Raw genomic sequence first — 25,081 nt, forward strand, 5'->3', positions numbered from 1 at the left:
TCCAAGATCTGTATGCTCCACGACCACTGGACTAAGTGTGTAAATGTAGTCAGGAACTATGTTGGAAAATAAATGTGCTAGGTTTTTTTTAAATTGACTCCTTCTACCTTAGGCCACGAACTTATAAATGACCCCTTGTGTTGCACTGCTGACATGCTGTATCAATAAAGTTTCAAGTGTACTCTTTATACAAGCTTTTTGTTCTGAAAATAATTAGATTTGCAGTTTGTCGCTCTTAGCTCTTGTGGGTCAAGGAGTATTTATGAAACATATGACGAAAGCAGCATTTTTTGTTCAAATACAATTTTAAATGATTAATAAGAACCGTTTCCACACACAAAAAAAGTTCCCAATAAATAAAGACCAATCACCCTACAGATTAACTGAATGTTTATTCAAGTTATAATGGCTCAATAATCTTCTGACTGGCAACTCCTTTTGCCTACGCAGGCACATCGTCACTGACAGTTGAATTCAATGTGCTTAACTTGTACACGCTGATTTCTTTATCCTCAACTCTGTGAACAAGTTGGCAGTTGTAGTACTGAGGCAAAAGCTCCTCATGGAAATAGATGGAGTGATTTCCTTTCCGTAACTTTGTTGAGAGGTAGATGATAGCTGTCCCTTTGGAGAAGTGTAGCAGAGTCTTTAATAGCAAAGGGTAAGTCAGGGAAGTATACACTATATCTGAGCCCAAGATAAAGTCATAGCTAGTTGGAAAGTTGACGTGATCCTTGCCCCAGTTTAGAGCACAGACTTTAGCTCGATGTCTGCAGTCTGAGGGGATATTGATGGAGATATTATATTCTATTTGGCTCAAGACGTCCTCTTTGTCTGTCATTGTAACTTCCCCACCTGACAAATAAATAATATGATATTATGCACCCTTGTAACAAACGTCAGGTTGAGCATCGATTTAGCAGAGGCAGAAAGGGACAACCCTTTACAAAACAAGCTAAAACTGTTTATCATTATACCCTAGCTACAGCCCAGATCATGATCTATTCTTTGTCAGCAGAATGGATGACCTCTGCTGATGTCAGTCTACCTTTCGCACAGACATTCACTGTATTCTTGTGTTTGCCATGGAAGTATGGAAGATTTATTCAAATTAAGATCTATGTTGCATGCACTGAGCATTCAGTTTCCTATACTCAGCCTATTGATTCAATACAAAGTCGATAAATATCTGCAAACAGAACAATGGAAAAGAGCAAGTGTGATAGCAAACCTGTTAACCATTCCAATGTTTGAGTGTTTCATGGTCTGGGCCTCTACTCACTGGGATTCAGAAGAATGATGGATGACCTCTTTGAAGCCCATCGAACGTTGAAAAGCCTCGGTAGAGTGGATGTGGTGAGGATGTTTCCTATGCTGGGGGAGTCTAAGACCAGAGGACACAGCCTCATAATAGAGGGTGTCCTTTTCGAACAGAGATGAGGAGGAATTTCTTTAGCCAGGGAGTGGTGATTCTGTGGCATTCATTGTCCTAGGTGGCTGTGGAGGTCAAATCATTGGGCATATTTAAGGCAGATGTTGATAGATTCTTGATTAGTCAGGGTATGAAGGGATATGGGGAGAAAGCTGGAGATTGGGGCTGAGAGAGAAATTGGATCAGCCATGATGAAATGGTAGAGAAAACTTGATGGGCCAAATGGCCTAGTTCTGTTCCTATATCTAATGGATGCAAAAGGCACAACAGTATACTTGCATGATCTTTAACTCTGGGGCAGTACAGTAGCGCAGCTAGCAGAACGGGTGCCTCACTGCATCAGGGACTAGAGTTCAATCCTGCCTTGGATGCTGCCTTAAGTGAGTTTGAATGTTCACCCTGTGATCATGTGGGTTTCTTCTAGTTGCTCTAGTTTCCTCCCACATCCCAAAGATGTGTGGGTTGGTGGCTTAATTGGCAGGATAATCTGAGAAGTGGTGGGTGTTGTCGAGAATATGGGGAGAGTAAAATATGGGATCAATATATGATTTATGTAAATGGGTGGTTGATGGTGAGCATTACCACAATGGGCTGAAGGACCTGTTTCCCTGCTTTCTCTCTATCCTTCTGTGAGGACGTGAATCTTGATTACAGGATCCGAGGATCAAGCTAAAACGATTATAGAGTTCTATTCCTGCTACCGTAAGCATACATAATAAATCTTACGCAAACTATCTTCTCTTGGCAGCATCCAGTTACTGCTTTAGTTCATCACTCGGGGGTTTTATTTCAGCAGGTGATAATGCCACAAAGTCCCTTGAATCTGCAGGAAGAACTAGCATTGGATGCATCTAATAAACTTGCTCAGATGGAAATTAAAAGGATTCAAGGCAAAATAAACTGAGATGGAATTGATCTCTGACCTTTTCTTGAAGATACTTGGGCAAATGTATTCTCTAGAGCTCAGCAACCCTCTGATCTTGAACATAGTGATAATATTTCAAATATTCACACTATAATTGGATTTAAGAATTTAACACCAGTCTATTCTGATTCAAGTAATTAAATTCCATGAGCTTGGTGTTGGATTCTCAGAATATGGAAAACAATTTATTTAAGTACTGATATAACCCCAGCTGTCCTTGTCACACATTTTTTAAAATAGGTTGCAACATAGAATTAATGCTGATGTAACTGATACCTGCTTACTTGAAAACTGGAATTCAAAGATGATCCAAAAGCAATTAAACCTTTCAAAGTTACATGAACCCTATCAGAGTTCTGCCGATATGTTCAACCAAACCAGCTGGTACTCTTGTTAAAAGATCACCTGTTGCTCAATTGGCTGGTGTGTGTGTTTGCAATGAAGACCCGTGTCAAAAAAGACTATATCATGACTCAGTCATTTCACTTCACCCCAACAAGTTCCTTGGGAGGTGGAGCTAATCTTCAGAACTAATGAAAAACTATTCAACCTGTGGTTATTGCACTCCACAAGAAACATCACCCAAACCTCAAAAGTTGAGCTTCAGTACACAGATGACTTACAATTTGTGCACCCTCAGAAGTCATTGTTGATCCATTCACTGAAGGATTCATAAGAACATAAGAAATACATAGAATCAGGAGCAAGCTACCTGGCCTCTTAGCTTTACTTCATCATTCTCTCAGATCATGACTGACCTTTAACCTGAGCTATTTACTAGCAATATCCCCATATGCATTGATTCTCCCGATGCCCATACATCAGTCAATAGCTGCTTTAATAGTACTCAAAAACTGAGCCTCGATGGCTTTCTGGGATAGAGAATCATTCTCTGAATAAAGACATCTTTCCTCATCTCAGTCCTTTACCTCATCAAACTCCTTGTTCTGAAATAGTGCCCCGATCCCAAACACCTCAGCTACAGGGAACATATGCCCACATCTAAGTGGAAATCAAACAATAGCAGATGCTCAAAATCTGAAACAGAAACAGAAAATGCTTCTCAATACACAGCAGATGAGACAGCATGCTTTGGAGTCTCCAATGTTCTCTACAACTTGAACTCAACTTTGTCCCTCTTTGTCAAACTAACTTTGTTTCCCTTTTCACAGATGCCACCTTACCTATGAGAGTTTCCAACATTTTCAGTTTTCCTTTCCTTTCATTGAGCCTGCCAAGCCTGTCAGAAGTTAATAAATTTCAATTACGTCTTCTCTTATTCTCTGAGAATACATTACTGGTCTACTCAGTCTCTTTTCGTACAGCAATCGCGCCGTCCCCTGGAACAATCTCATGAACATTCTCTGCACTCTCTCTATGGCAAGTAGATCCTTTATGTTTCTAAGAAGACCAAAGCTGTAAACATGGCTCTGTGCAACCGTAATAAAGATTTCTTCACTCCTATAACTAAATCACCTTTTTAAAAATACTAACATATCGCATGCCGTCCTAATCAATTGCTACACATACATGTTGGCCTGCAGAAACTTGTGTCACTGTACAGAGACAACATGCAAACTCCACACAAACAGCATAAGAGCTCCATTTGAACAGATGTCTACTGACCCCTGTGTGGCAGCACAATTGCTGCATAATTGTATCACCTATGATAAGGTTCTAACATAGAGGTTACACTTTCATACAGTTTTGGAGTGACATAATGTTACTAAAAATAACACTGACCTTGACAGTGGGATGAAATTCTGTCCATACTTAGAATGTATTTATGCTATATTTCAAATATTCCCCATCAGTATTGAGTGCAGATGAAACACACACAGTACAAGTCTTGGACTGGTCAATGGACAATGTTTAGCAGAATAAATACAGTCCAAAACATGCATATATATTGTGAATACACACAATGGCCACTGGCCAGATTATTTTTCAAATTAGCCACAGAGGTTCATTATCACCACATAGCTTACCAAGCAGGGCAGCGAGAATCCCCACGATTCCAGTGCCAGATCCGAGTTCAATCACCTTCTTCCCGGAAAAGTCGATCTTTTCCTGCTCAAAGTACTGGCAGAGAACCAGAGCCTAGGGAACAGGCCAAATGCAGTTATGAAAAGTGGTGCAAAAACTGTACTATCAACAAATAGTATGGCCAAGGAAGAGGGCATTACTGGAGCCATCCCCTTCAGAGAGGAAGAACACTTGGATTAGGAACCGTTCTTACCTTGTTAATCTCACAGCATTTCCCAGTGGATTTAGAACAACACAGGCCCACTTCAACTGAAGGCACTTTCGGCAGTGGGAAGGAGGGAAAGAGTGATGCACAAGAGAACAGCGTCACATCAGGACTAGGAGTAGAGAAGGGTTGCTGCAGTCATGGGACTTAAACACGTGGACTAACAATTTAACCTTAAGGGTGTAGTGGGTTGTTATGGACGACTGCAGCCAATGATGATGGGTTATATGGGGCCAGATTTCACAGCATTTAATGACAGCAAAACCATTATTACATTGCAGCTTATCAGAAAACTCTTTAAGTTGCTTTAATGGATCTAGACGGAATCGTTTATAACCTCCACCACTTCAGTCAAACTGTAATCACTTGAATTTTGTGAATTTTGATGATTTAACTACCATAGAAAACCACAAAAAATTCTGAAATTCCTCATCTTAAATGCATGCTCTAGCTAAGATTTTAATAACAGAGTATGTCCTAGTTATTTTTAGCAAACTAATTCACCCTTAGAATTTGTTCAAGTAACTTGCTTACATGGATATTTCAAAATATAGATCAATTTTAAATTACTTCTTGTAAGAAAGTTTATTATTCCCCCTGAGTCATGTGAATTCCTTACTGTTATTGGCTGATGACAGGTGCTGGACCCTAGGAATCTCAACAGCAACAGATACTGGGAAAAGGGAAGCAATTGTAATCTTGAGGGGAGCATTCAGAGTTCCACTGAACGTGTTGTCGCTGACAGCAAATTGAGACAGGCAACAGAATTTTAATAAAGAAGGATTGGTGAAGGACTGAAGGATCACAAGGAAAGAACTGAAAGTGAGGGTAGGAAAGAAGAGGAAATTTAGTTTGAGGTACATCAAAGTGCATTTAACAGAGTTCATGGTGCTAGATGTTAACATCGTGCATATGAAGAGAAAATTCTAGCCTGTACCCTTTTGCGCTGGATCACCTCAGTGGTATGAATGCTGGAAGCCAGACCACACAGCTGGTGAGGAATTTAGCTCATTTCATCCATTAATTGTATTTACATACATGCCCTGGAGCACAAGAATAGATCATGAGATGAAATATATGCAACAAGACAAACACCATCCAGATAGATGCTCAAAGGGTGTTGCAGGAGACGCCTGAGGTCCATAAGAATAAAGAATCATAATACCCCATAGACAGGATCAAAGGTGCCAATACTGAGATGCCAACTTTAGTTAAGGCAACTTAAGTGTCAAGTGAGGGGCTGACAGATTGGAGCTGGGAGGCGATTGCATGCTCAGAGACCATCGGGGAGTAATTGAGATTGGATTATCAGGGAGTAGTTTAGAGGATTGGTGAGCATTTTTAGGATGGTGATGATGAACTGATAATGCTTAAAGAGATGATCTATTTACACAGTCATGAAAAGAAGATCATAGGTTCTATTCTTAGTGTGCACTCAGTTCAATTAGGACCGGTACCCTTCTCCTGAATGTGTTCTGGCTAATGAAAAGGGAAAACAATGAGGTGGATTGTTCAACAAAAGATGGACACAGAAATTGCACACAGCAGGAAGCATAATCCTTGGGTCAATTCAATTAACACTTATTTCAGAAAAATGTTTTTTTCCATAAAGAATAATGATGTCTGAAATTTTCATCCAGAAGGGAATACTCAATGCATTAACTGACAATTTTCATGGAAGGTGTGATGTGTCTATTTAGTTTATGATGTTAAATGAATGGAGAAGTATGGGTTAAGTTACTGAAGAGCCACATTCTCATAAAATAGTGAATCATATCCTAGGTGTTGAATAGACTACCTGTTTAACTTGAATTGCTGGGAGATGGTCAGACAGAGGAAGAAAATGTGTAAACCCTTCTCTACAGTCATTTGAGCATAGGCAATATTACAAGGCAGGATATTAGCTCACTCTTGTCTCACATATAAACTGAGAGGAAGGCTCCAGACTCTATCCTCTATGAGAGAACTGAATCCGTTACAATAACGGAACATAGATACCTTTTTCAGAAACTATGCAAAGCTTTTCATTAATATCTTAAGCATGACAGTATCACTTTTCTCTTGTCCAACCCGTGGGCTGACTTACGGCTTCCCAGACAGAAGAAGAGAACCCCAAATTGCTGCCGAACTGTTGACTGATGTTTACAGTATATCCGCAGAATTTGAACTGCCTTTCCCTTCGAAGCGGTTTCAGAAGTAGGCTGTCAATCGTGAGACATTTGCTAACAGAATTCACTTGATGCTGGTTTCTTGCCATCTTCCCCAAAATTCCCCTGACACTTCCCTGATTTTTGGCTGTTCCATTCTGATCACCAGGGAGATCCTGGCCAGATGTCTTTTCCTCATTTGGATCATTTGGAGTTCCACCTATCTGAGCCTGCCTGATTGAAAAAGAAAGATTTTAAGAACTCTCACCTGGAACAAAGTGCTTACACAGAAAAAAAAAACATTGGTAGGAAAATATTAGCTAGTCTACAAAGTCTACTCCATTTTCGTGCTCATTGTTAGTGCCCAGTTCCATCCTCACCCATGTGAACAGTCATGTGAACTCTTGGAGAGGTCCAAAAGTGGCAGTACAAATAAATGCCTAAAATCAGTCCAAGAGAGCTATCGTTTCATCTACCTCATTATGTGGTATCATATCTGTCTCAGCTAAGAATGAGTTTGGATCTCGGCGGAAGGCATGCACAGTGCTAACAACTAAGCTTCTTCATGCATCTATGAGTGAAAAAGCACCAGGTGCCCTTACTTACCTGTATTCAAACCAAATTTAAAATTGCTCCCTACTCCTGAATGGCAAAGACATTCGCTTTTCAATAGTTATGCTAGTCTGTCCATTACAACCTTCTAGTAGAACATGAATAGATCTTATCATTGAGTGCCATTGTAGCGTAACAGTCAGCGACATTATTACAGCTTGGGGCATTACAGAGTTTGCAATTCAATTCTGGTGCCATTCTGTAAGGAGTCTGTACATCCTCCCCATGGAATGCGTGGGTTTACCCTGGGTGCTCCGGTTTCTTCTCACAGTCTAATGATGTACCAGGGAGGTTAATTTGGTCATTGTAAATTGTCCTTGATTTGGTTAGGAAAAATTGGCATTGTGGGGTTATTGGGGTGGTGTGGCTCAAAAGACCGGAAATGCCTACTTTTAGTAACTAACTAAACAAAAAATAAATAAATAACATTTTATTTATAATAAAGAAATAATATTTATCAATATTGCAATATTCTAATATTTTATTCATTGGAATTTTTGTAAGGATATTAAAACAAAACTGACAGAAATGTGACAAAGTGTCTTATATTGAAACAGAATGCTATTTTTAAAATATTATACTCTGTTTCTTTAGAATTACTAGTCAGGCATTTTTAGTGTTCTATGGACAATCAACAACAGAATGCTTTATGTTAAAATGAAAGAGGAATTCAAGAGAGCCAATAAATTAACAGGGAACAGGAAAAAGAAAATAATAAGAAACTACAAAGAGCAAGGTCTAGGGACTGAAGATCAGAGGGTCCTTATCAAAACAAGCCATGGGAGAAAGTGGGGAATCAACAAGTACAGAACTATAACCAGAACGTCCACAGGAAGTAAAGGTAGAAAGTTCAGACGATTCGGTTCCAGACTCTAGATCATCAAAGGCAGGTGAATGAGGATGAGAATGTCCAAAGAAGAGAGACCTAGTGACAAGTCAAATGCTCTGAAAGGATCAACCATCAGAGGAATGAGGAAGTCTGGGAGAAAAGAGGGATTGGGGTACACCAGAGAGGAGGGATGAGGGGGTGGTGTGAGAGTATGAAGTTCGGGTGCCAGGGAGTTGAAGGGTAGGATCTGAGGCTCCAAGGGCAAGATGAGAACTGCTGAGAAGAGAGTGGGAGAATCCAAGATGGGCAGATGGGAACCAGGAAAGTTCAGCAATGACTTTTAGGCAGAACAAATCTCTAAAGCATTCAGGAACACTTCTGCTCTGCCCAATAACCAAAACTTGATAAGGATTTCTTATGAATGTCCACAAATAGAGCAAGACTCTGTGGGCAATAAATTTAAGAGGGAGAACCCCCAGCTTGTACCATGCACATCACTTTATGTAGGTCATTCAAACAGCACCTACACTTACCAAGAGAGGTAATAACAAGAGAATAACTAGTTTTATTGCCCATCTCACATTGCGTTACTTCACAATTGAACTATTAAAATAATTAAATATACTGAGTTATTATTTCTTGGTGACAATAGCAGAATCTTCCTCTAATTGTCCCTGTTTCCAACTTCTGGTTCTTAAAGTGCCACCCTTGATTCCCAAATAAAGGTTTCTTACATGGGGAAGGTGAACTACCATAGGCCAATCATAAACACACGAGATTCTGCAGATGTTGCAAATCCAAAGCAATGCACACACAAAATGCTGGAGGAACTCAGCAGGTCAGGCAGCATCTGTGGAATACTACTCAGTCATCTGGTAAACCCAAGGGCAACTGTTTGTGTCAGATCCATTCTCCCATCTCATCGCTTATTTCCCACATGAGCAAAACTGACATCTCAGTTATGGAGACACATATGACAGAGTAGCTGTCATCTTCTGGTCCAACAATTCACATACCTGTGAATGAAGAATATTTCCATTATTTTTTTATGACATACGAACCAATTCAACCATTCTAACCTATGCTAGCTCCCAGAGCATTTCCAACTTTCTTTTCTCCCCACATTCCCATCAACAACACCCCCCCCCCCTCCCAATTCCTCTACCTAACCAGGCATTAGGAGCAATTTGCAGAAGCAGATTAAACCACCAACCAGCCCTTCTTTGGAAAGTAGGATGAAACCAGATCATCTTCAGGAAACCCACACAGACCCAGGAACAATGTGCAAACTTCACCCAGAGATCACCAGAGTTCAGAATCAAACCCAATTCACTGGCTTCGTGAGGCATGGTCTCTAATTGCTTTGACACTGTGCCTCCCAATTCTAATGCTGGAATCTCCAGCCAGAATATCCATCCCATTGTCACACACCCCTTTAAGCACTGCCAGAATCTTGAATTAGTTAAGTTCCAGTAAGTGTAAATAGTCTATTCATTTAACATAGCATAGCATTATATCCCCCAACCCAGCCATCAGGGTAGCAAACTAGGTAGATCAGTGACTCTCTGCTTCTCCTTCTGATGAGCCAACTCATAGTTGTGTTCCATGTATAACTTTAACAAAGCTCCATACAGTCAAAGTAAAATATATTTGTACTCTAGTCTCTTTGACATCATACAAATTTTTTTCCTAACACTACATTACAGCTTTCAAGATCCAGTGGTCAAAGTTGTGCAGGTTCCCCACCATTTACTAACTTTTCTACAGTAATAAAAACTTTATTCCTTTAACAAAAGGAAGTTACTTCACATTTCTGCACTTTATGTCCAATGACTTGCTCGCTCATATTATCAGTCCATATCCTTTCCCATTTAGTCGGCATTAGCAGCAAATGTGAGTGCTTTACACTTGATCTCTTCATCTAACTCATTAATATGAATCGCAAATAACTGAGACCTTCTGATCCAGTAATAGGCTGCCAACTTGTAATTATCAGTTTACTCCTCCTCTGTTTCTTTCATTAAGCAATCATCTATTCATTTCTAAGTAATATGTTTCTTCTGACTTTATGAGACCTTATATTGTGCAACAATTTTTCAAGTGGTGCCTTATCTGATGTTTTTAAACAATCTAAATGCACATCAACCACTGACTTTGTTATGTACCCTGGTTATTACCTCTTGTATCTCATTAAAAGGCAAGATTCTGACAAATTTTGACAGGATGGAAAGTTTATTTTCAGAGTTATATTAACTCTGTCCAATAATAGCATAATTTCCCAAAAGTCCTCTGTAACCACTTCCTTAATGGTGGATTTTTGCGAACTAATGCTAGCTTGACTGGCTGTAATGTTCCATTATCTTCTTCCCTTAAAAAATACCATTAGGTAAGTTTCCACAACATAATTTATAATGTATCTACCTGGTAAATCCTGCTGGGACTGACTTTCTCTGCATGAAACGTTCATCAGGTCTCTCCTGCTAAATCAATTGAGATTTCCAAACTGTACATACTCAAAGATAGTCATAACGATTTGACCAGGCTTGAAAACTGAATGAACCTGTACAAATTTAGCTCATTATCATACATTGAGGTCAGAGGGCTTCCCTTCCTCCACCATTAATGCTGCCCTCAATCGCATCTCTTCCATTTCACACATGTCTGCTCTTACCCCATCCTCCCACCACCCTATCAGGTATAGGGTTCCTCTTGTCCTCACCTACCACCCTCCGCGCCCAGCACATAATTCTCCAAAACTTCCACCACCTCCAACTGGATCCCACTACCAAGCACATCTTCCTCCTCACCTCACTTTCTGCTTTCCGCAGGGATCACTCCCTAAGCAACTCCCTTCTCCGTCTGTCCCTCCTCACTGGTCTCCCTCCTGGCACTTATTCTTGCAAGCAGGACAAGTGCTACACCTGCTCCTAAACCTTCCTCACTACCATTCAGAACCACAAACAGTCCTTCCGGGTGAGGTGATACTTCATCTGTGAGTCTGTTGGGGTCATATACTGTGCCTGGTGCTTCCGGCATGGCCTCCTGTCTATTGGTGAGACCCAATGTAGATCAGGAAACTGCTTCGCCATCTACGCTCCATCCGCCAGAACAAGCAAGATCTCCCAGTGGCCACCCAATTTAATTCCATTTCCCATTCCCATTCCAATATGTCCATCCATGCCCTCCTCCACTGTAGTGATAAGGCCACACTTAGGTTGGAGAAACAACCACTTATATTCCGTTTGGGTAGCTTCCAACCTGATGGCATGAACATTAATTTCTCAAACTTCTAGTAATGCCTCTCCCCTCTTCACCACTTCCCATCCCCTTTTCCCTCTCTCATGTTATTGTCTTGCATGCCTATCGCTTCTCTCTGGTGCTCCTCTTCCCCCCCCCCTCCTTTTTTTCTTGCTTCCATGGCCCTCTGTCTCTTTTTTTCTCTGTCAGCTTTTTTTCTCCAGTCCTTCCGAAGGGTTTTGGCTCAAAACGTTGACTGTGCTTTTTTCCGTAGATGCTGCCTGGCCTGCTGAGTTCCTGCAGCATTTTGTGTGCGTTGGTCAGAGGACCAGATACTTTTAAAATTTCATGTGTTTTTTTTCCAGCGCCCAAGATTAATTACCTGTTTAAGAGCACTGCTCTGACCTTTTGGCAATTACTTGAAATTTCCCTGAACTTGATTATCGGTGGTATTTTGCTTCCTTACTTCATCCTAAGTTCTTTGCGAGCAACCGGATGACTGGAGTATGTAATTTTGCTTTGAGGCAGTTTTGACTGCCTTGCTTGCAAGCTACGTTAGCTCAACTGATGGGAAAATGATTCAACACTCTTGACTACACAAAGGCAACGTATCTGAAAGTGATCACCTGTACTATCCCATTTTCCTGGTTTATACTCTGAGCAGAGTTTGGGATGAACTTCGATTAAAAGCAAATTTTACTGTTCAAATCTCAAAATATCAAGGCCTATGGCAATTATTCTTCATATCTGGAAACAGCAAACAGTCCAGTACGCATTGTTAGTATGCACAATTAACAATCTTGGATATACATCAATATGCTCAAGGTAATAGTTACTTTTCCCTGTATGAAAATGTAATTTCTTTCAAATGCTAATTCTATTGCTGCTGGCAGGAAACAACTTGCATTTGCCTTTAAAGCAATATATGCTTACAGACGTATAATTTTAAAAAAATGAAAGTTGTGAAGTAAGGAAATACTGTAGTGAAATGGTTAGGACCAGCTTAGTCAAAGTCACAACTATAAAAATGGCTTTAAAATATTGCAGGTAGATGAGAGAAAATAAATCTAATATCAAGAAATAACTAAATACTTAACATCTTTCATAGCCTCAATATGTCCCAAACCACTAGGTCTCAAAATATCACAAATGAGAAAATCTGCAGATGCTGGAAATCCAAGCAACACACACAAAATGCTGGAGGAACTCAGCAGGTCAGGCAGCATCTATGGAAAAGAGTACAGTCAACGCTTCGGGCTGAAACCCTTTGGCAGTTCTGGAGAGAGAAAGGTTAGGAATAGGTTTAAAAGGTGGGGGGAGGGGAGAGAGAAACACAAAGTGATTGGATTAGTGAAACCTGAAGGGGGAGGGTTGAAGTAAAGAGCTTGGAAGTTGGTAGGTGAAAGAGACAGAAGGCCATAGAAGAAAGATAAGGGGGAGAGGAGCACCAGAGGGAGTCAGTGGGCAGGCAAGGAGATAAGCTGAGAAAGAAAAAAGGGGATGGGAAATGACAAAACAAGGGGGAAGGGCATTACTGGAAGTTTGAGCAATCGGTTTTCATGCCATCAGGTTGGAGGCTACCCAAGCGGAATAAGGTGTTGTTCCTTCAATCTAAGTGTGGCCTCATCTTGACACTGGAGGCGGCCATAGCTAGACATACCTGAATGGGAATGGGAAGTGGAATTTAAATGGGTGACCAGTGGGAAATCCCGCTTTTTCTGGTGGACAAAGCGTAGGTGCTTGGCGAAGCTGTCTCCCAATTTATGTCAGGTCACACTGATACACAAGAGGCCACACTGGGTACACGAATACAGTATATGACACCAACAGACTCACAGGTGAAGTGTTGCCTCACATGGAAGGACTGTTTAGGGCCCTGAATGGTGGTGAGGGAGGAGGTGTAGGGGCAGGTGTAGCACCTGTTCCACTTGCAAGGATAATTGCCAGGAGGGAGATCATTGTGGAGGGATGAATGGACAAGAGAGTCACATAGGGAGAGATCCCTGCAGAAAGCAGAAAGCGGAGGGGTGTGGGTGTGGGGAGGGAAAGATGTGATTGGTGGTGGGATCCTATTGGAGACAGCAGAAGTTTCGGAGAATTATGTGCTGGACATGGAGGCTCTTGGGGTGGTAGGTGTGGACAAGATGAACCCTATCCCTGGTGGGGTGGTGGGAGAATGGAGTGAGGGCAGACCTGTGTGAAATAGAAGAGAAGCGGTTGAGGGCAGTGTTGATGTTGGAGGAAGGGAAGCCCCTTTCTTTGAAAAAGGAGGACATCTCCTTCATTCTGGAATGAAAAGCCTCATCCTGAAAGCAGATGTGGTGAAGATGGAGGAATTGAGAGAAGGGGGCAGCATTTTTACAAGTATCAGGGTGGAACGAGGTATACTCTAGGTAGCTGTAAGAGTCAGTAAGTTTATAATAGACATCAGTCTATAATAAATAAGCTGTCTCTAGAGATAGAGACAGTGAAATCGAGAAAGGGGAGGGTGGTGTCGGAAATGGACCAGGTGAATTTGAGGGCAGGGTGGAAGTTGGAGGGAAAGTGGATGAAATCGACGAGTTCAGCATGGGTGCAGGAAGCAGCACCAATGTAATTATTGATGTAGCGTAGGAAAAATGCGGGATGGTCACCAGCGTAGGCTTGGAACATAGACTCTTCCATGTAGCCGACAAACAGGCTGGCATAGCTGGAACCCATAAGAGTGCCCATGGGTACACTTTTTTGTTTGAAGGAAATGGGAGGGACCAAAGGTGAAATTATTGAGAATGAGGACATGTTCCAATAGACGAAGGAGCGAGGAAGTGGAGGAGAACTGGTTAGGACTGGTGTCCAGAAAGAAAGTGAGAGCTCTGAGGCCTTCCTGTTGGGGCAGGATCAAGCTGAAATAATGGGTCTACCTGGACAAGCAGGTTTGTGGATCTTGGGTAGGAGGTAGAAATGGGAGGTGAGGGGTACGGGAACTATGAGGTTGGTGGCGGTGGATAGGAGATCCCCAGAGTCAATAAAGTTGGTGATGGTATGGAAGACAATGGCTTGATGTTCCTTAATGGGGTCTTGTTCGAGGGGTAAGTAAGAGGAGGTCTCTGAGAGTTGGCACTAGGCCTCGGCAAGGTAGAGGTCAGTACACCAGACTGCTAAAGCACCTCCCTTATCTGTGGGTTTGATGGTGAGGTTAAGATTAATGCAGAGGGAGTGGAGAGCCGAACATTCGGAAGGAGTGAGGTTGGAATAAGAGAGAGGAGTGTTGGAGTCTAGACGGTTAATGTCCTATTGGCAGTTGGCAATGAAAAGGTTCTGTCAAGGTCCCTTCTGGCAATCACCCTCCTGGCTATTTACCTCAGGAATTGGGCCTCAATCCCCTCCTTTAGTTTCCAATCATTCCCAGGTTCTACTAACTACACACACCTGCTTTCCATCAGCAAATGCAGTATAAAAACCCTGTGACCACAACAAGGAGCTGCCAGTTTGTTGGTAGACTCCGGTGTGAGTAACTTTGTTTCATAGTCCTTAGGACTGCCAGTTCTAAGTCTAGCATTGCTCCTGGATACTGATTCCACACCCGCTATGTCAAGGACGCCTCATGATTCTGCCTCCGCGTCCGTGTTCTGCACTTGGGTTCATCCACCAACTCGCTCGTGTAACAGGTCCAGATCAGGCAGAAGACCAGGGCTGGGTGTCCAGGAAGAGGAGGAGGGCTGAAGATGATAGAAAGGGTCATCGGTACAGGATGGAGAGTTCTTGCCAAAGAAGTAGGCTCGGAGACAGAGGCAGCGGAAAAAAAGCTCAGTGTCGTGGCGGGCTCGGAACTCACTGAGGCATGGCTGCAGGGGAACAAATGTTCTGCCTCAGAGAGGGGAAGGGCAGAGGGGATGGTTGACAAAGGTGAGGCCTTACTGAGGACAGAACATTCTGCATCAGAGAGGGGAAGGTCAGAGGGGATGGTGAAAACCCGGCACAGATGAGAGCAGGGATTGGAGGGGGGACGAGGTTGGTAGTGCCTGAGGGAAGGGAAGTGTCTGGTGTTCAGGGATTGTGGGGTGAGAGGACGGTGGAGTCTCCAAGAAGCCAGGAGCTGGCGTTGGGACCTGAGAGAGGCGGGATTGCGGAGTGGCGGTGGGAGAAGGGGAGTCAGGGGTTCCAGAGGCATTTTGCGAAGACCCGGCCTGGAGGTCAAGGGCAGAGTTGGAGTTGAAGGTGTCCGAGATCGTTGATGGCGGTGGAGTCTGGGTTACCAGTCCGCTCTGGATTGTTAGAGCCGTTAAGGTCAGCAGCAGGGATCGTGGTCTGGAGACATCAGGGCTTACCGGCATTAGAGACAGCAGGTTCGGTGGTCTGGAGACATCAGGGCTTACCGGCATTAGAGACAGCAGGTTCGGTGGTCTGGAGACATCAGGGCTTACCGGCATTAGAGACAGCAGGTTCGGTGGTCTGGAGACATCAGGGCTTACCGGCATTAGAGACAGCAGGTTCGGTGGTCTGGAGACATCAGGGCTTACCGGCATTAGAGACAGCAGGTTCGGTGGTCTGGAGACATCAGGGCTTACCGGCATTAGAGACAGCAGGTTCGGTGGTCTGGAGACATCAGGGCTTGCCGGCATTAGAGACAGCAGGTTCGGTGGTCTGGAGACATCAGGGCTTGCCGGCATTAGAGACAGCAGGTTCGGTGGTCTGGAGACATCAGGGCTTGCCGGCATTAGAGACAGCAGTTTCGGTGGTCTGGAGACATCAGGGCTTGCCGGCATTAGAGACAGCAGGTTCGGTGGTCTGGAGACATCAGGGCTTACCAGCATTAGAGACAGCAGGTTCGGTGGTCTGGAGACATCAGGGCTTGCCGGCATTAGAGACAGCAGGTTCGGTGGTCTGGAGACATCAGGGCTTGCCGGCATTAGAGACAGCAGTTTCGGTGGTCTGGAGACATCAGGGCTTGCCGGCATTAGAGACAGCAGGTTCGGTGGTCTGGAGACATCAGGGCTTGCCGGCATTAGAGACAGCAGGTTCGTTGGTCTGGAGACATCAGGGCTTGCCGGCATTAGAGACAGCAGGTTCAGTGGTCTGAAGACAGGCGATCTTCTGATCCTTGCAGAACGTGAGAAAGCCAAAGAACCGGCGATTGAAAGCGTGGATCCGGCGGAGGATCAAGTCTATTACAGGCAGTGGAGAGAGAATCCGGTATTGTGATAGGGACACCGGGTACCTCCTCATGGTGGAAAGCGTGGCGTGAACGTGGTGGGAGAAGCAGTCAGTTGAATGTGAGTACCTGGGGTTTCAGAGGATCCAATTCGAGAAGCTTGAAAACGAATCTGGAAACCATGTGGTATGATCCGGTTGAGAAGACATGCTCCCAGAAAGGATCCATGGCTGTGGTAGCGGGTCTGAGTAAGCACGTGGTCAAAGAGCCGGAGAGCACAGAGGGCAAGCAGTGAGACAGGGTTTCACTGAACTCCCGTCAAAGGGAAGGTTTAAACTTCTTCAGGGTAGTCATCCTTCCGCAGTGTAGGAGTCCAATCACAAGCAAGAGAAAATCTGCAGATGCTGGAAATCTTAAAATATCCTCAAGGAGAAGTTACTGTTGTGATGTAGGAAAGGCAGTTGTTAACAGCCTCAGCTGAAATACAGGACCTCATTCAGCGTTAAGGTCTCTGGTCTAAGACATGATGGGTTTTTTGGTTCCCAAGAAGAGTTCTATCCACTGAGGCATGCTGAAGCATGGGACCTGTTTGATTAAGAATACGATTTGTGGTCTAAATAGGAAGGGCAGCACTAAGAGGTGACTGAGAGAAACAGAGACTTGGGGGGAGTAGGTTGTAAAGCTTGCAGCAAAGGACCATTGTGCTCACAGGCAGTTTAGAATTTAGAAATCAGTTATGTTGGGCACTAGTTCGGCCTGGGCTAGAATGCTGTCTGTATTCAGTTATGTTGCTGGCCAGTATACTTTGTTGGCTTACCTACTATGAAATAGAGGGAAGCTACTCAAACCATCAGTTTCCATGCCATCTCTCAACACAACAATCCCGTTTCCCTCTTATTTCTCCATGATCTTGCAATTTTCTCACAGCTTCAACCTCGAATCTTCTCCTGTTGCTTCCCTTTGCTGAGAGGTCATGTGGGGGAGCCAGTTAACCCTGCAGTATGGTTGTTGGACATGGGGGCAATTGGTGCACCTGGGGGAAACCCACACAGTACGAGGGAGAATGGCACACTGACAGCTCCAAGGTCGTCTTCAAACCTGGGTCACTGAAGCGGTGAGGCTAGTGTTCTGATTTGCTAAAATAAACATAGAGACATTTATCCAAAATGTTGCAGCAGGAAGCATTAATGCAAATGCTGGTGAGCAAATATGCAATTCAGCCATTCTGCCAAAGAGGGCCACAAATAATCTACTAAGTGACAAGCTAATGGCAACTGACCAAATATTCACTTCAATGCTGAACAGGTGCTGGACATATTCATAGACATGAACGATTTCTATTTTTGCCCGGAGTTTGGGTGACCTCTTAGCCATGGAAATATGTTGATTTATTTTCCTTTAAAAATACTTTGTTTTTATTCTCTGACTGGAACTAAAGCACAGCTCTCTTGATATGGTTATGAGCTGAAGTATTAGATTGTAATGAGATGCAACATTCCCATTCAATAATTTGTGGCACATTTTCTGGAGCTAGGGATCATATCTAAGCTGAAATGCGAAGGCATCTGAAAGTCATTAAAGCAGAAGGAATACTGGTGTTTTTTTTCTTCACTGAAAACATCAGCAGAGTCACATAAAAAGGTATCCCAGGTCATAAATTATTTTACCATTAATGTTGCCAATGAATGACAAGTACTGTAATATCAAATGCAACACCTTGGCTCAGATGGTAAGACATATACTATGGAAAAGGATCGAGCATTCATACAAACCCATGCTGCGTGCAGAATACTTTTCCTAGATCTGATTCACCTTTTGTTGGACTGTTTTGTGCTTGTTAGAATGAGCCTAATGGACTAATTCTGCTCCTATGTCTTATGGTTCTACATAATAGCCAGGAGAGCTTCAGAAACTTTCCTACTGATATTCAGTGCATAAACTTTAATGCTTTGAGACTGATTTGCAAGTCAGAGCAGAAGACTGTTCCCAAGGCCATTGTTATCATGAGACAGACTGCAGTCTATGTGTCAATGGACTTCTGTACTTCCAAATGTTACACAACAATTGCTGAAACACAATGTAAAAATAATTCCAATAGGGACACAAGATCACCACAAACCTTACCTGGAGGTTCAAGGGCTGCTTCATTGTTAAAGGTCGACCCTTACCTGCTGCTGCTGGAGAGACCAAAATGTCCATGTTCTGTCAGGCCCGTTGTTAACTTCCCCATATCCTGAATATCACAGCACAATCATGCCCCCCACCATCATTTGCCCTATACCACACAGTCCCCCTTCCCACCCACTAACATCCTCCTCTCACCACCTCCTTACATTTACCTTTCCAATTTGCTGTCATCTGGCCAACCAAACCTGCTTAATTCCCCTCCCCTGCTGCCATCATCCATCTCACCCAAACCCATTATCTGCCCAACACTACCCAATAAGCTCCATTGCCCCATCTCCACATCACTCCCTACCCATTAATTCCTTAAACCATTCCTGTTAGTTCACCCTTTCCCAAACTGCTTGAGAGTTCCTTTTCCAAGGTGTTTTAGAATCCACTCCACCCCCACAATGACATTGCCCTATAGTCTCCCTGCTTAAAAAAAAATCACAACCTCTATGAATTTTACTATCTAAACTGTTAGGACAGCAGATGAATGGTCTTGTGCTGGGTGCCTTGGTCATCACAGAGATTGGAGAGTATCTATGCCACAAACTACTAACACCCCTTTGCTGCAGGGGGCTGGAGTTCCACTTCATGGATCATTGGGATCTCTTCAGGGGAAGGTACAAAATGTTTAAAATGGACAACCTGAGTTACACCTGAACCTGAAGGGGACCAATATCCTCGTAGACAGGTTTGCTAGAGCTGGTCAGGAGGGCATGGGACCCAGACTGATAGGGCTGAGGATGGGATAGTTGGGTTACAAACAGAGGCTAGGTGTAGTGAGACTGCTAGCAAGGAGAGGCTGATGATATGGCAAAATTGTAGTGAATGAGAGGAGATACAATGTAAAAAGGGATAAAATCAAAAAGGATGATGAACACAGGACTGAAGATGTTTTATTTGAATGCACACAGTATTGTAGCACAGTTTCAGACTGGGATATATGATGCTGTAGGCATTGCTGAAGTACGGCAGAAAGAAGATTATAGCAGGGACCTCAACATCAAAGGATACACAATAGGACAGGCAGGTAGACGGGTGGGGGGGGTGGCTCTGTTGGTAAAAAATTATATCAAATCATTAGAAAGAGGTGACATAGGATTGGAAGGTATCGAATCATTGTGGGTAGAATTCAGAAACTGCAAGGGTAAAAAGACCCTGATGGGAGTTATATACAAACCTCCGAAAAGATGTGTTCTACAAATTATATATATCAGACTGCTGAAAAATTATGCTGGAGAGGTAGTAATATGCCAGAAGTTCGAGAGTATCAAGGGGCAGAAGTGTGTGAAGTTGCCATTACAAGGGGGATGATGCTTGGGAAACTGAAAGGTTGAAAGGGAGATAAGTCACCTGGACCAGATGGTGTACACCCCACGGTCTGAAAGAGGAGGCTGAAGAGATAGTGAAGGCATTTGTAATGAACTTGCAAGAATCAATGGATTCTGGCATGGTTCCAGAGGAAGTCTGACCTCAGTAGTTGGGAAGATGTTGGAGCTGATTGTCAAGAATGTGGCTTTGAGGTTCTTTGAGGCCCAAGATAAAATAGTCCAAAGAAATAACAAGCAGGATAGACAAAGGGGAATCAGTGGATGTTGCACACTTGGATTTCCAGCAGGCTTTTTTACAAAGTGCCACATATGAGGCTGCTTAACAAGTTAAGGGCCCAACCAGAAAAAGGTCCCTTTTATTCTCACTCTTTGCCTCCTGCCAGTCATCCAATCTTCTATCCATGCTAGTATCCTTCCTGTAATAGCATGGTCTCGTATCTTGCTGATCAGTCTCATATATAGCACCTTGTCAAAGGCCTTCTAAAAATCCAACTAAAACAACATCCACTGAGTCTCTTTTGTCTATTATGTTATTTTGTCAAAGATTCCAACAGATTTGTCAGGCAACCTTTTCTCTTAAGCAAACCATGCTGACTTTGTCCTATTTTATCATGTGCCTCCGTCCCTGAAACATCACCCTTAATAATGGACAAGCATCTGAAGTCAGGCTGACTGGCCTATAATCTCCTTTCTTCTGCCTCCCCCTCCCCACTTCTTAAGGGGTGAAGTGACATTTGCTATTTTCCAGTTCGTCAGAACCATTCCAAAATCTAGTGATTCTTCAAAGATCATTACTAACGCCTCCACAATCTCTTCAGCTTTGTCTTTCAGAACCCTGGCACGTAGTCCATCTTGTTCAGGTGGCTTATCTACCTTCAGACCTTTCAGCTTCCCAAGCACCTTCTCCTTAGTAATAGCAACTAGAATATCCTGTGACACGCTGAAATGTCTGGAATAATGGCGGTGACTTTCACAGTGAACACTGATGCAAAATACCCATTACTACCTCTCCAGCATCTTTTTCCAGTGATCCAGTATGTGGTCTCACCTCCCTTTTACTCTATATCTCTGAAAAAAAATTTTGGTATCCTCTTTGATTTTATTGGCTAGTTTCTCTTCATATTTCATCTTTCTCTCCTTACAGCATTTTTTGTTGTCTTCTATTGGTTTTTAAAAGCTTCTCAAATCTGGTTCATTTCACAACACCAAAACCAAGACTACAAGATCATCTATCTTATTCCGTATATGGTGTGCATTCAAATATAAGACCGTCAGTCCTGTATTCATCATACTTTTCAATTTTTCCATGTTACAATTCAACTCATCCTACTGACTGCAATTTTGCCCTATCGTCTGCCTGCCCTTTCTCACAGTCTCACAGCACACTGCATTTACTTGTGTACCAACTGCCCCATCCTCAGCCTATCACTGGGGTTCCCATCCCCCTGCCAACTTATTTTAACCCCTCCCCAACAGCTCTAGCAAACCTGCCCATAAATACATTGGTCCCCCTCTGGTTCTGGTGTAACCCGCCCTTTTGGTGCAGGTCATTTCTTTTCCAGAACAGATCTAATGATCTGGATATCTGAAATCATCCTGTTCTTATCCTCACTGGTATGTGGCACAGGCAACAATCCAGAGATTACTACCTTGGAGGACCTGATTTACAGCTTTCTACTTAACTCCCCATATTCTCTCTTCAAGACCTCCTCCCTTTTCCTACCCATGTTGTTGGTACCAATATGTACAACAACTTCTGGCTGCTCACCCTCCCCCTTAGAATACTGTGGACCTGATCCAAGACATCCCTGACCCTGGCATCTAAGAGGCCGGGTATCTTTTTCATTGTAAAAAGTACTACAGACATATAATCAGAAAAAGTTAAAAAAAGGTATTGTGGGTTTCATATACACTAAGAGAGGAGACATTGTATTGAGGATTAATTAAATGGCCAAGAAAGAAATTGTATTTTTGTTTCTACCTTCAGAGGAGAAAACACAAAAAAGCCTCCTTGGAGACAGTGGAGGGCAATATTTTTAGAGTCATAATTAAATGGTAGAGCAGAGGCAAGGGGCAAATGGCCAATCCCTACTTTTTTCCTCATCTTATGTTCCTATACTCCATGCAAAGGGCAATATGAACAAAAGAATTGTCTTCTATGATGTGCATTGGTCTGAAACATTAAGTTGCCCCAACTGACTCATGTATTGTCAAGCTCAGTCAGGAACAATCAGAGAAACCTTACAAATCATAACACCTACCCAAAAGCAGGGGGAGAATATTGCTCCAATTGCTGTCATACGCATAAGTTTCCTGATAGGTTTGTTCCAATTCTATTGTAGATTATCAATATGATGAATAGAATAGAATACATACTGTACAATCCAATAGAGATTATAGTTGCTGCTGAAGGCTAGGAAAATGGTTCAGTGCCAGGCTAATTTTTTAACCCTAATGCACTTACAAAGATGCAAGGGGAGATATCCACAATCCACACTTTACATGGACATTTGTCTAGAAGCATTCTGCTCTTTGGTAGCTCATGACACAAATTATTGTGTGCCATATACAATTTGCTTATGCTGCATTAAAGCAAAGAAACATTCTCTGTGTAGGTACAGCAGAAAGTATTCTCTCTGGATGCATAATGACTTGGTATGGCAACTACTCTACACATGACCACAAAAACCTGCAGTGTTGTGGTAATCTTCTCCTCTACGGACTCTGTCTTCACTTGTTTCTGCCTCAGAAAAGCAGTCAACATAATTAAAGACCCTACCCACCCGACCATCTCTTTCCGCCTTTTCCATTGGGCAGAAGAAACAAAATCCCAAAGGCTACTAGGCTCAAGAGTTTCTGCCACACAGTCATATGACTACTAAATGGTATTGCAATAATTTGGATTCCTGACCTCACAATCTGCAGTATCTTCTTATGAATTTGCACTTTATTGTTTACCTACACTACACTTTCTCGGTAGCTGTTACATTTTATTCTGCATTCTGATATTGTTTTACTGCACCTTGTCCTACTTCAGCATCCTGAGTAATTATCTACTCTGTATGAACCGAATGTAAGACAAGTTTTTCACTGTATCCCCACAAGTGACAATAATAAACCAATACCTACTCTAATGCCTACTCAGCTATGGGCTGACAGGATGGTTCCTTTCTTCTGCCAGAATTGGACAGGCCCGTGTTCTATCCTTGCTTTTCCTCTAATTGCCTGAAATGGCAATACAGTGTTTTAATTATTTGGCTTTGGGACAAAATACCAAGGTAGGTTTCCAACACAGGCCTTGTGTTGGGCTGAATCCCGTCAAGAGTGTAGAATGAATGAGGAGGGATATTCACCCGGCTGTGGGGAGGAGGAATGGGAGGGTGATGGTAGAACATAGAACACAGAGGGACAGGTGATTGCGTACAAGGAGCTGTGGGGCAGAGGGACAAGTTGGAGGGTAGAGGATGGTGAGCTAGGCTTTGACAAGATAGGGTAATGGTATCAGCAGGCGAGATGATGTGGGGGTTATGGCAGAATGAAGTAAAGGGTTCAGGTGGAGGGATGGGTTATGGGTGGTGATGGGATGGGGTAAAGGATGGTGGAACGGGGTAATTTGGAAGGGGGAATTAGATGGCTTACCAGTACTTATCACCGTAGAGCCGATATCCTGTTACCCTCTTTGAGTCACTAAGCAGATATAAAGGAGCGACACCGGAGACGATGAACACGTTCAGAACAGATCTTCCAGGAGTCAGTTGGAACGTGCTTGTCTAATAAAGCGGATTGTACCTGCTCCAGTGGAAAAAACACTTGCTACAGCATTGCAGCAAAGCCGGGTAACTTGTCTTTTAAATACATAACTTGCCCTCAGTTTGAGCTCCGCGTTCCCTCTAACCCGAAAGTTCGCCTCTCATCACCCCACTTCATTCATCTCTATTCAGTTTTAGTCGCTATACAATAACTCGTGAAATAATGTCGCATATGCCGAGCGTTGGATTGCAAAAGTCTACAGAGCCGAAGTTTAAACCCAGAGCAACTATTAATGTCAACGCAATGACACGCTGCTGAATAGCAGGAAAAGCCCGCGCGTCTATCTGCTTCATTTACCTCATATTGAAAATGGCGCGTTTAAATCAGATGAAGTATACTTAATCTCATCCAGAGTCAATTGATGCTGACTTTAGTTAATCCAGCAAAGTACCGCTTTCTAAAGATTTCACAGGTAAATGATGCAGTGCTGTGTCGATTCAGTACCCCACCGATCTTCTGTCTGCCGCCGCTTCTCGCAACGAGCCCCTGTTAAAGACCTCCTCCGCTATTTTTAGTGCACCTGTTAATGCATCCGAGCTAAATTCCAGCCCGTGCTATTTTCGTATGGTTATTAATCTGTTTAGTTCAAACTGGTTAATTACACTCAAGCGGGTTTGGCAGCAAGTTATCACCATTGCTTTGCCATTTCGTTGTAAATAACCCGGGGTTAAATCAGTGAAAGTTCTACCTTTCGCGTGGTTAGTCATTGTTCTTAATTAATTAACAAGACCTGCGTCGTACAGGGGAATTTGCCAATGCTTTCAAACGGCTCTCCAGTTGCAATATAGCGTTAAAGTTAAGGTCAATTTCTGCAGCATGGAATTGCTGGAGGTTCCCGGAAGATAAGGTTTCATGAAGATTTCAGTCTTCTGATGTTCCCAGACATTCCACTTAAAAAGCAGAAGTGACCCCTTCGAGAAAAAGATTAATCTCGTGGTGGGGAACTCAGTGCGGGCAGGGAACGTGGGAGACAGCCGGTTCTAGAAGACAGCGAAGGGCTGGGAACGGATTTTTTTGCCATGGGGAATAAGGACATTCGGAGAATACTTTTGCGTTGCAGCTGATGAAATGTAGATAAAAGTTTCAGTGCGTTCCATGAAATCTTCGAATCTGCGCTTTTATTGAGCGCTCAAATAATTAAATTTTGTTGGCATAGGCCCGTGAAAGAAATGAATATTGTGCAGACCCTAAAAGCTGTCTGTCA

General features: G+C 43.0%; 1 protein-coding gene across 7 annotated transcripts; it reads right to left on the reverse strand.

Moving 5' to 3' along the window:
• Window positions 1-373: 373 nt before the first annotated feature.
• LOC140725211 (EEF1A lysine methyltransferase 3-like) lies at window positions 374-24,351 on the reverse strand. Of its 7 annotated transcripts, XM_073040360.1 has the most exons (6): window positions 24,175-24,351; window positions 23,707-23,856; window positions 16,221-17,700; window positions 6,695-6,989; window positions 4,346-4,457; window positions 374-855 (listed from the first exon to the last, which is right to left on the reverse strand). In XM_073040360.1, the coding sequence occupies exons 4-6, from the start codon at window positions 6,863-6,865 to the stop codon at window positions 443-445; spliced, it is 696 nt and encodes a 231-aa protein (XP_072896461.1). In that variant the 5' UTR covers window positions 6,866-6,989; window positions 16,221-17,700; window positions 23,707-23,856; window positions 24,175-24,351; the 3' UTR covers window positions 374-442. The 7 variants fall into 7 exon arrangements, with proteins under 7 accessions (XP_072896461.1, XP_072896459.1, XP_072896460.1 ...); XM_073040358.1 differs by lacking the exons at window positions 16,221-17,700; window positions 23,707-23,856; XM_073040359.1 differs by lacking the exons at window positions 16,221-17,700; window positions 23,707-23,856; window positions 24,175-24,351 and adding an exon at window positions 8,931-10,837.
• Between the last annotated feature and the right edge of the window lie 730 nt (window positions 24,352-25,081).

Source organism: Hemitrygon akajei, chromosome 3, assembly GCF_048418815.1.
Source record: "Hemitrygon akajei chromosome 3, sHemAka1.3, whole genome shotgun sequence".
Lineage (NCBI taxonomy): Eukaryota > Metazoa > Chordata > Chondrichthyes > Myliobatiformes > Dasyatidae > Hemitrygon > Hemitrygon akajei.

Coding starts and splice junctions, on each gene's coding strand:
- LOC140725211 (XM_073040357.1), bottom strand. CDS start 16,466: ATGCCGGCAAGCCCTGATGTCTCCAGACCAACGAACCTGCTGTCTCTA.